Source organism: Syngnathus floridae, chromosome 3 (genome assembly GCF_059516105.1).
Source record: "Syngnathus floridae isolate MCC-2025c chromosome 3, RoL_Sflo_1.0, whole genome shotgun sequence".
Classification (NCBI taxonomy): Eukaryota; Metazoa; Chordata; class Actinopteri; order Syngnathiformes; family Syngnathidae; genus Syngnathus; species Syngnathus floridae.
Genome location: NC_142415.1, coordinates 8,798,481 through 8,810,699, shown reverse-complemented (window position 1 = coordinate 8,810,699; position 12,219 = coordinate 8,798,481). Strand labels below are relative to the sequence as shown.

General features: G+C 39.0%; 1 protein-coding gene across 11 annotated transcripts in view; it reads right to left on the bottom strand.

Annotated features, from left to right (window-relative positions):
• neo1a (neogenin 1a) overlaps window positions 1-12,219 on the bottom strand; it is a 125,501-nt gene that overhangs the window by 66,834 nt on the left and 46,448 nt on the right. For 10 of the 11 annotated variants that reach the window (XM_088370694.1, XM_088370685.1, XM_088370691.1 and 7 more), the window contains exon 2: window positions 11,402-11,731. In XM_088370694.1, coding sequence (XP_088226820.1) covers window positions 11,402-11,731 — 330 coding nt within the window. The remainder of the gene's footprint in view (window positions 1-11,401; window positions 11,732-12,219) is intronic. The other variant, XM_088370687.1, reaches the window with a different exon arrangement.

The following is a 12,219-nucleotide window of genomic DNA, read 5'->3' as shown; positions in this document are numbered from 1 at the left end:
TGTCAAATCATGCCCGCAAGCTAATATCAGTGCGGACTGCGACAATCCATCGATGACGCATCTCCTGATATGCGAGGAAAAAAAAAAAAAAAAAAAAAACGACAAAGGCGCACATCAATTCTCAGCAGTATTGCCTTTGTTGGCTGAAGTGTGAACGTTTTCATTTTCCTTCTGGAGCTTAGAGTTGACTCGCAAATAGCATTTAAAAAAATCTGACACAAAGTTGAAAGAGACGATGGCAACCTGAAATACTTGGGCTGGCTTCTACTTTCAACGGAATCTCTGCAGTCGAGCGTTGGCATATAGGGAATTGCTTTCAACACAGACAACAGGAGGTCTCAGGTAGTAAAGTTGAGGCTCAGCCTGCGACATGTCTCTGTCTTGCTTCTGATTTTACACTGGAGGCCGTAAACCTGTAAATTCCCAGGGTGACTTTAATCCACCCATCCTGCATCAATACACATGGGACAACGAGCAGATAAAAACCCATGACAACGCTGGGTTTTCAATGGCCAGTGTGAAAAAAAGGCAACCGTAACACCCAGCTTAACAACATGTGGTCAGATTTCCATACAAATTCCACTTGTATTAACCCCACTGGGCAAATAAGACTTTTGAACTTTGGGAGATTGGCAGAGAAACCAGTACCGTAACCAGACACATTGTACTAGCACTGGATCAAAGTTCAAATGGTCCATACCCAATCAGTTGTTTTCACTGACTGAAAAAGGATGACATATTTTTACAAGATGGCTAATCAAGTATGGTTGTTTGTCTCTGTGTGCCCTGCGATTGGCTGGCAACCGGTTCAGGGTGTCCCCCGCCTACTGCCCGATGACGGCTGGGATAGGCTCCAGCACGCCCGCGACCCCCGTGGGGACTAAGCGGTTCAGAAAATGGATGGATGGATGGATGGATGGCTAATCAAGTAATAAACATTCTTCCCAAGGGCTGCACCCTCACAATATGGGAAGCGAGAGGGACATTTATTAGATGGCTAAATAGCTAGCAAACTCAATAGATAGTTTTTATTATAGCTAACTTTCATTTAAAATCCTCCACTGGCCTATATTCTCTTGGCTTGCTAAAAATAAGAATTTGAAGTTCAATGTTAGGTTATCAATGATTCAGCAGCTTTTGTTGATGTTTTAGTATTCCGCCACCATGTTTTCATTTCTGTGTTAGTGTGAAGGTACTTTACAAATAAATGGTATGAAAGTCACAATTTTGGCATCTTGCTAAGACTGTGAGCGTATATCTGTGTAAACACTGCAGGAGATGGTTATCATTGACCTTGGAGCAAAGGATATTCAGCAGCCTCGAAGAAACACATACGCACTTACAGAGATGGAGCAGAATAGATGTTAACGATGCAGTGAGTTGTACAAAAGGCAATTCTGCGCTCCCGTGCACATACAAAAATGAGTTTGGCATGTCCACAGCTTGTCTCCACCAATCAAAAGGCCATGAAGACGGTGCTTGGCGTGGAGAGGAGTCTTAACATCCTCCCCAGGGTCGTTCCACACAGAGTTCACTCGGGCTGGGTTCAGTCAAAGCATGCATTACTTGACTGTACTGAAGTGACATATCACTCTCTTGCTTTCAACCTTCCACCTTCCTACTTTCAACACACACATACGTGAACATTAATATGGATTTCTAGTTTTAGTCTGCATGAACGCTTATAGAAAGCATTTATATATAGGCTTTATTTTGTCTCTTTCCGTCTGCAGCCTCCATAGGGCAATCATTATCCATTCATTCAGTACTCCTTTCACCATTGCAGCTTTTAGAGCTACAGTGTGTCTTGCTGTGTAGGTTTCAACAACAAAGTAAATGCAAATGAACCCTCCATAAATGATTATCTCGCAAGATACTGATCTTTCTATACTTATTTTTGTCACTTGTGAGTTATAACAACAAATCTACAATCGACCAAGGAAAACGCTTTTTACTTGACATTAAATTTTGCTGACCAAAATACCAGTATTGGTAGAGAAAATAAATGTTTTGGATGGGGTTAGCTCTCATACTATGAGCATGTATGCAACTCTGCATCACCATCTTAACATCACAAGGGCATATAAAGAATTCTGCGGATCTCTGAAGCATAAGAAACCGACTGAGAACTTAGCACCTTGGTTTCTTCCCTCCATCTGTGCACAATATAATGTGTTCCATCAGCGCAGAATATAAAATGAAATACTATACACAATATTCCTGCCTCCTCAGCAAGAGCTAGGGCAACGTTAAATATGTAGCTTAAACATGTTTTATTTAGATGAAGAGAAGCAAAACCAAAACCTACTTTCAGTTACCACACGTGTTCAATCCTTGGGCCAATTTTATTTATTAAAAATAAAAAAATAAAAAAGGTGCTGCTGGGCCTCACTACAGCCAGGAAAAAGCCAAAACAAGAAGATATCAGTACTCATGGGAACATCAGTATGTGAATGGTATTTTTGGAAGCTAGTCTCTGTATAATTCTTCCAGAACAGGTGGTAAAAAGTCCTTGAAACTCTTAACAAGCCCAAAATCCCCACTACCGTACTGAACTCCCTTTTCCATCCAACAGTTTGAGGAACAAAAGGACTTTGAAAAACAACAGGTAATCTGCAAAAATGTGCGAGTCAAGTCTCTTACAGGGTTCAAATACTCTATGAAGGCCAATTTCGCTTTGAAACGGGATCGTTTTAATGTGGATACTCCCAAAACTACCTCTCGCGTGCTTGGGCGAGCAGGAGCAGATGAAAGGATGGCGGCACACATAAAGTCTGTAACAGGCTAGATACACACAAGTGACCTATTAAAGACCAAACCTGAATAAATCAGTTTTTTGATGGTAGGAAAATTATTCATACACAGTGACCTTCACGCTCACCTGATCTCAGCTGAACAGCTATGGGAAATCTTGAACCTGTGTGTTACACAGGTCGCTCAGCTGTCATTTTCCAAAGACCAAATGAGGGAATATTGCTCCAATTTCAATTTAATTTAATTGAATTTACTATGCTGATTACGATCCCTCGAAAATATTCAACAAGCAGATTTGCGGGGAATTTATCATTCAAGCCAAGGTGCAGTGACCTTACAACCACTGAGACAGTAACGAGGAAGGACACTTAGTGAATTATACAGAAGGAATAGAGGATAAACAGAATCCACTTCTCTGGCCATTTTAAATGCAGATTAGGAGCTGTGTGTAAATGTTCTTTCCAAGTAACACAAATCATGGCTCAGACATTATTTTAATGTTGGTAAACACTACACCTGACACTTTATGAACAGCAACGCCCACGGGAATGACTGAGCAAAACACTGTCTTATGGAAATATAAAGTAGTTGAGTATTTGGAGAAAAAAAACTTTGCATACTAGGTTATTTGTATGGAATAGATAAGTGGAAGAGGATGGAGGTTACGGCAAACTTAAGTCCGAAGCAGGTAGATGGCCCATTCTCATAAAATTAAATTTTCACATCATCAGACAAGTATTTCAGAGCTCATCGAGTTAATGAACCACTGCTGTCTGTTGACAGGCAAAAATAATGCAAAGCTACCCATTCAAAGAAAATTATAATCATTCTCTACTATGCAGCATGAATTTCAAAAATTGAATGAGAGCTGGTCAATTAAAGATGATGGATATGCTTGCACTTTTTATCTTTCAGTTATCTGATTGATGCATAGAGCCAGGACCATCAGTAAGACTGAATATTACTTTATATTATCCAACAGGACTAAAGTCGATGTTTTGATGGGCTATTCAACAACATTATACCCGTTGAAAATGTTGTGAAAGTGAACTCTGGTGTCAGATTCAAGGGGATTTGAGAAATGCTTGGACTAAATCCCCAGATATAAATGGCTGTGCGCGCTAATTCAAAACTGAATGAGAATCGAACACACAATATTTTGAAGGTGATGGACGCAAATGCATCCATAAAAGACGCTAATTACTATAATCCCCACTTGTGACTCGTGTCAATGTCAGCAAACAAATTCGTTGGATTGAGAGTGGAATAGAAAAGGATCCGTATTGTCCGGAAAACAAATAACAATTATCCATACAGTTACTGATGCCCTTGTTCCATCCTAAACGTCATGTGTAAAAATGAAAGCATTTCGAGGAAATATTCAAGGTTGTGTAGACAATATTGAAAAGTGAGATTACCAATGATCACGCAGGCAACATTCCATTTGGTCATATCCAAAATGTAAGGTAAAATTTCAACGCAACACAATCTAGAATCAAATCGGTAATTAATTAGATTGACAACTCCTCCAACATTTGTCAATCTCTTTTTACGTAGATCCTCAGCGTTGATGGCCTATTTGCACACACAAAAATCTGCTTAGATGGTCAGCGTAAAAGGGGCTGTTGGCTGCATTAAAGAGCCTCATTAAGTTCAACCGTACTAATATTGTTTGGATGTTCAGCCACTCAATCAGGTGTAAATTTCTTCATAAATACAAACACACATATGCACATAGCACGAAGGTGTCTGGAGAGAAGAGATAGGGCCATCCTAATCAGCCTCCTCGCCTACACAGAGGGCCGAATCAATCAGTGGCTGCACCTAAAATGGAGCCTGTCTTTTTTCCTACGATCAAAAAGACTTCCTGTCAACACTGTAAAAACACACGGTAAAAAGATGGATTTCTCTCCTGCTCCATCTTGGACTTCACGCCAAATTTTGCCAACCTTTGTGTAAGGGTACAGCTACTGTTTGTGTTTACTGTGCATCCACATCAAACAGAACAGTCTGACTGCAGTTTCTCTCGTCTTAACTGCATTTTGTTTTTCATTACTCGGTCTCCAAGGGTAGATGAATGTTTTCATTTTTCACCTCCATCGGTGACTAATGCTCCTTAGTGTTGAAACTGTCCTTCTATTGCTTTTCTACCCTCTCCTGTGCCACAGAAAGATAGAAATCAGGATAATGAAACAACACTACAACCCTGACCCCGATTCCAGTTCTGAGCCATTTGTTACGGCGATGACCCAGCACTCAAAAGAAAGACAGTCGGTAAATGTTCAAAAGAGGCCTTCACACTAGAAATTAATTTGATCAATACAATGTAAAATTGAGTTCATGCATGTCATCCAAAAAGCCAGACCATATTGGTTATATACGTGATGTAAACTTACAAAAACCAGTAGAAGTATTGCATGAATTGGCGAATTACACTTGTCAAGTATAACATTACCAGAGGATAAACACCCCTCTCCCACAATGACAGCCTATCGCAATTATCAACAATTAACATTACATGTAGGGGCTGAAAAAAAAAAAATCAATGATTAAATGTGGTGGTAAAAAATCACAAGTATAAAATGTATGCAAGTATCAAAGTGAACTACATGAAGGAAAAAAAGCTAAACTAAGACAAAATATGTTATATCCTCTTTCTGGTGGCTCCTGGGAGAGTGAATGACATGTTTGTGCTGTTGTTTTATGACGACTGGTTAGCAATTTCTTCTCTTTATGAGTAAGCACGGTGGTCACAGTGGAACTGCAATGCAAGGGAGTGAGTGTCTGCAGGCCATCGGGTGTGTTGGAGCTGTGCAGAGGAATGAGAGGATAATAAAGAAATAGAGGCTAGGAGAGGTAGTAAAGTGAAAAGATGGGGGGATGTTGAGTCATTGAGGGGAGAAAATAGCAGTAAGCCAATGAAAGTAGTTTGACGAGAGAAAACTGCAGTGGGATAAATGTGGACCGTCCAGTCTCGTCTTCCAGGTCCAAATAAAATATCCCTTTGTGGCCTGTGCATACCACATTGATGAATGCAGAAGAAAACCAGATTGCAATGTTAAAAAATGGAATCACATTTATTTAGTTAATTTATAGGGAGCAATTAATAAACTAATTAGTGCCTGCCAGCAAGACTGCCCCGAGACTTTTTCCAATCTAAAGTGAAAGATAAAAGTAAAATGAACTCTAAAATGCAAAATTCTGTGCAAATTTAATTAACAAATAAATACATATTTCACCAATATTGATTTAACCATTCAATGCGGAGGTGAAAACAAAGTTGAAATAATAACCAATATTTCACTGTGATGCTTGTTGGTTAAGATTTTGTTTGATTTACAAAGAATAACATTTAATTGTAATTAGAAAACTTTTGATTTTTTTTTTTGCATGATCTCTGACTTCTCTAAATCTAGTAGCAACCAATTTTACTACTAACAATTTTTGAAAATAAAGAATGAAATGGAAGGAGATCATTTTGGGACAGCTCCCTTGCCAAAATAAATCCAACTGAAAATATAAGTGTCTACAGTGGGGTTGCGCTTGAGGCTCTTAAGTTCTTCCAAACCAAACTCACCGAGCTTTATAAACTAAAACAAGAAAGGGACTTTCCCCAAACTGCGTAAAGTTTTTGGGTAAGGTGAACAATTCAAATTCAGAAAGAAGTAAGCTCTAGCCACCTAATAATAAAAAAACTGACTGATTAGGAGGTGCACCTCAATACTTTTGTCGTGAAAGATAAAAATCATGCATGAAGCAGTAATGATAATCCCTTGTAGCTGTCAGCAGCGTTAGCACAAGGGAATCCTTGTGTTTGAGAAGGCAGTAGTTACAAGTAGGAGTATTTTAATTTGATGACACAGTAATTAATTAGTGGTTGAGAAATGACGAGCCTGTGTTATCGAGGACACGAAACCCATGGGTACTGCTATCTAGCGCGAGTTAGCGTGTCTGTTGGTATTGGGAGAATGAGCGGTTACTAAATGTAAATCTCTCAATTCATTAGCTTGTCTCCATGTCCACACAGAAACAAAAATAACCTAAAGAGGGGCCCGACCAATTAATCAGTCGCCCAATGAAGTTATTTTGGCCTAAGTTGAAGGACCATAATTGGCCAATTTAATTGGCTGACCGATGTTTAGATTTTTTTTGCTATTATTTTAAAGATTTAAACAACCATTTGCAGCAGTTGTAAACAAATAATATTGATTTCTTTATTAATTATGCATAAATCTATACAATAACCTTTTATTCTTAAATATTTGTAATGAAATTTGTTGATGACGTCATTCTATGGGCCTGTCATCCAACACAAAGTGAATCTTAATTTTTATAAGCAATGCTTAGGTGAGCAATACAAGTTGTGCAAGGAACTGACAATGGATGTCAACTATTTTACACACATGATGTGATGAAATAAAGACAGATAAAAAACAAATTTGTTGAAAAAAAAAAACTGAAACACCGCCATGCCAGGCTTATGTGGGGGACTGGAACACTATTATTGGATGCTACCAAAAACACAGTAAAGATGTGATGTAAACAAACTCACAGGACTCAAGGTGATTTTTGTGTGGAGAAGATTAGCGTGGAGATTATGCTGAAAAAGTCATATCAAGATCAGGAGTTTTGGCAGCACAAATGCAACACGATGATACACCGGTGTTGTAAGCAGAGAATTTTCGGATTGGAGCTTTAGTTCAGTTTGGTCTTTAGATTTTAGATATAAATAATACTGATGTCAAATATATTGAGTGTGAGTGTGTGTGTGTGTGTGTGTGTGTGTGTGTGTGTGTGTGTGTGTGTGTTTGTGTGCGTGGGGGGGGGGGGGTTCATTTTGTTGCATCTGTACATGTTTACCCATGTTATGGTGACACTTTTATTATTTCTAAAACAAAAGATGTTTTAGCCATCTCGTCCAAGTGTGTCCCTTATCTGTCGTGAATAACAACAATGGGTACCTAAGTAATGATGACACTAGACTCAGTGAATCATCTTACCTGATTTGAAGAAATTGTGGAAGGTGTAACAATTAAAAAAAGGATTACAGACTTAAAGTAGTGATAGAACAAGAAACCCCAGACATATAAAGAGTGAAATATTAAACGTGCATGCAGGTGTTTAGGATTTAGACTTTAAAAAAGCATGCGAGAGCATAGACAGAATGAAATCTTCTCAATTGGGGGTTCCCTTTTTAATAGCAGTGAGGTGTGACTCAATATGAGCAATTCAGGAGTTCAAAGCCGGACAAGGGAGGGGGCGCCTGTGTGGGAGAACAGTAGCCAGTTAAGATGGGAGTTCTCATTAGCTGTGTAGCGCTTTGTGTCCTGGCTATCACTGCTCCACACTGCTCATTCACTTTCTGCCCTATAATTCCTCTCCCCTCCTCCTTTTTCCCCACTAAGACTCAAACTGAACACATAATATTGCCCCCCTCCTGAGTCCCCAAACCTCCCCCTTGATGGAAGTCTGTGTGCAGGTCCATGATATCTGACTGTAGTCACACAAGCCAAACCAAACAAAAGAAGCCACATAACAAAGCACAAAGACAATGGCTATTTCATCACAACCTTTTCCCAAGTCACATCACCATTACAATTTGGTTCTTGATTCCACTAAGAAATACAAATGTATTATTCGCTGCTATGAAGCACAATAAAAACACACATTCAAAATAAGAAGTCCCTCAGAATATACATATGAAGACGATGAGATAATGCCAGATTCGCAAAGAAAGCAATTATGGACTGTAAAATGATCACAGCATATAATTCCAAGATGCACATAACCTGCCCTATTTTAAAACAAAATAACATTGACAAAATGATTAAATGCACGACTATGCATTATATGATGCTGCATAATTTTTGTGCTGATACAACAGTATCTATAGTTCACATTACAAGTCAATTAGGTGTGACGATACGACTCAATGCTGAGAGTTACAATTCATACAATACCTGCTTTTATGGAAAGAGAAAACGGACTGGAGAATGCTATTTATAGTTTTGCTCTTAAATCAGATTAATTAGATGAGCGTTGATTGGGCAGAAGGGAAAACAGTGAAGCGCAATTAGTATTAATTTAGTCAGTGTAAATGAGCATTGACTGCAGAAGCCTGTGGCGGTGTGGCAATGATGGTGCTAACACGCGGAAGTAAGTCCCACGTCTCCTGGCAATCCATCCCAGATATTACCCTGATATTTGTCAGATATGCTCTGTGCCACACCAGCCATCCGTGACTTGTTCGGTCATTACATCCAAGAGGTCACGCCCACGCCACCCTCTGCCTGCACCATCATTCCTGGATCTGATGTGACCTAATGGCCTGCACTCACGACTCTGTAATTAACGTTTTCTACAGGCCACTTGCCCGCCAGCAGCAGGTTCATCACCAACAGCCATGTTTGTGCAAAATATTTAAAGTCAAACCATAAATGTAGTATGTGTGTGAACATTGCTGACTCAAATTGACGGATGCTCCACTCTTGAAGTACAAAGTGATTGCATCTAACGCTCAGTCATGGTTGACCCCTTGGGTATGAGGCTGTCTGACAACGGTGCTCATCTCAAGTTCCCCATTTGCATTATATTTCCACAGACCTGAGAGCTAATGGGAGCGCTGAAACTATTTGTTTAGTGCCCTACTGTGGCTGTGAAGACCCCACATGATTTTAGAGAGATATGTTGTTCAGAGTCAATTAGATGATTATTTTGTCTTGCACGAGGTGAGTAGGAAAAACAACATTGAGACCAAATCATTGTTAGTGTTTATCCAATGAAGAACAATGTTTTTTTTAATAATAGCCTGCAGCCTGATGGACCACGAGAGCTAGTTGCTCTGATACCGGGTAACCTCTTTATCCTTCAGTGACAAAAGTGCTGTTGGTTTAAATAAAAATCTTTAGGATGATTATCGTGACTAATAGTAAAATATCCAAATTGAATACACACCTTGAATACAACTAAGATTCTACTACAGTATAGGCCCTGCAACTGGCATCTCTTGAGTATCTTTAAACCTGCCAGCATTGTGGCAAGAGGAAAGCACAGTAAATGCATTGCTGGGCTGCAAATTGAATTTCAGGGCACGACTTGACTCGAGAAACCTAATAATCCCATGTCACTCACTGTTCTCACACTGAGAAAGGTGACATTGGAATAGAAGAAATAGAAAAGACAAATCTGAATCTTTTTCAAGCATGTAGTATCCATAAAAGCAATGCATTCAGGTTTTTGTTGTGTGGCCTGACGACACACTTCAAGGACAAGAAATCAATTACTACAACCAAAGAAAGGAACTAGAAAACATTCTCCCATCAACAAAGGAGCACACATTAGAAGCATAGTAGCAGATGATACTTTAATGAAGAGCGCATGGCCGACCTTTTTTTCAAAGAAAAGGAATTCAATTTCTATTTGGGCTGAACAATTATTGAATTCAAATCGATTGCATGCAGTAGAATGCCATTTCCAGACTGCAACTTAGAAAAGGAAAAAAAAATGCTTCGGTTCAGTGGGTGGGTAGTTTTGATCGCATTTATCTATATTTTGAAATAGTGTCGTAATGAGTTCAGCGTTAAGGTGCAATTTACGTGTTTACATACAATTTTTTCATCAAACATGAAAAGTTGAAGTGATAAAGCCACCAATATTGGGAAAATTTGCTACTTCTGGGTTCTGACTTTTATTTACTCCATATTTGTTTGGTAGAGTTCTGTGAAGGCTTAAAAGACTGCCAGTCAAAGTGTTTGGTAAGGTAAGAATGAATTGAAGTAGATAAAGTCTTTCATACCTGGTTCATAGGCCTTTATTTTAGCGTGAGCCTAACCAAGTATATGACAAAAACATTCAAAATCCATGTATTGTATAATAATCTGTTATAGTTTTGTTGTATAGATTAATTCATTGCTTGTGTTTGTTAAAAATTACTGGTACATGTAAAGAGGACCTTGGTTTTAATGAAATATTAAATTGCAATGACACACCCACAATGCAATTAGATTATTTTTCAAACTGATTCAGTGAAACTTCTATTCACAAATTTTGAAAATTTGATCCTAATTTATTGCAATGAGTTACACTGTTGGCTAGTGCATTGAAATCCAATGCGATTATTCTATTATTTGCAGATTTTGGTCATGATGTCCACTTTCATTTTTCTTTTTACTTTAAATCCTCGATAATTGTGGGGCTGTAGATGCAGAAAAGATGATTTATTTAGCGGTTTCAAACTAATATTATATTTTTTTAAATCAGTCAATCAATTGTTAGGTTTTCTTTCATGTAGTCATCAAAATAATTTAAAAAGTACTTTAATAATGGTGTTTCAAGTGGAGCACAAGAAGTACTCAGTTTGCCAAGAGGAGTTTGAGGGGGAAAAAACGCCAGCTGATTAAAAACGTTTAGCTTTATAATTACTAAATGCCAATACAAAACCTGCTCACAAGCAACAAGCAGAACCTGCTCTTAAAATCAATGTTCAAGTGCCAGGTTAGACAAATCTCAATTTTAACGAGTCAGAAGATCTATTCACACATTTAATGTTGGTTATTGGTGCAACGAGGTTACCAGTACTGAAACTGAAAGGAAAAAAAAGTGTAACTTCTTACATATTAGTGCCCTAACCCCCCCACCCCCTCCTCACCTGCAACATAGAGGTGCGCTGTGCCACTAGAAATGGATCCTAGGTTTTCGATGGTGGCCACACATTGGTAAGTGCCCTCATCAGGTTTGTTGTGCTTTGAGTGAACCACATGGGTGAAGAGGAGGGAGCCGTCAGGGAGTATGCGCCGTCTCTCATCCGAAACCAGGCTCATGAAGGTGCCATCTTTCTTCCACTCTATGCGCGCTGGTACGGCTGCATCACTGTGTACAGAACAGTTGAGCTGTGCAGAGTTACCCCGAATAGCCACTGTGTCTCGGGGCTCCACCGTGAACCGGAATGGGTTGAAAGGCTGTGCTGCTGATGCTGATGCTGGAGGGAAAATAAAAACAAGGGAGAAGATTGTGAGTTGGATTCCAACCACCACATCGCAAACTTTGTCATATGATACAATATCAGCTGTGAATACAACATAAAATTATTCATAACACACACAAACACTGGTTCTAAATGTCTTTGGTATTATTGTACAATTTGGATTTATATTGGTTTTGGTGGGTCTTGTGAAATAAACTGTGCAAGTCAAGAGAAAATTACTGCTTGCTAAAAAAAATGTAAAAAAGAAACCTTGGAAGTACATGACTGGTATAACACTAAACGTTACATTCTCAGAGAAAAGCATACGGACACTTTTCATTATGAAACCACAAACCCCATTGAAATTGAATAGGAGAGCCTGATAAATATAACCCAGACTCGCCTCCCTGGCAAGTTAATATCGCGCCTATGAGCGGAGAGTGCAGTGAAGTTGTAGAGACGGTGGGGTGCAATTGCAATTTCCTTTTCTCGCCTATAGACGT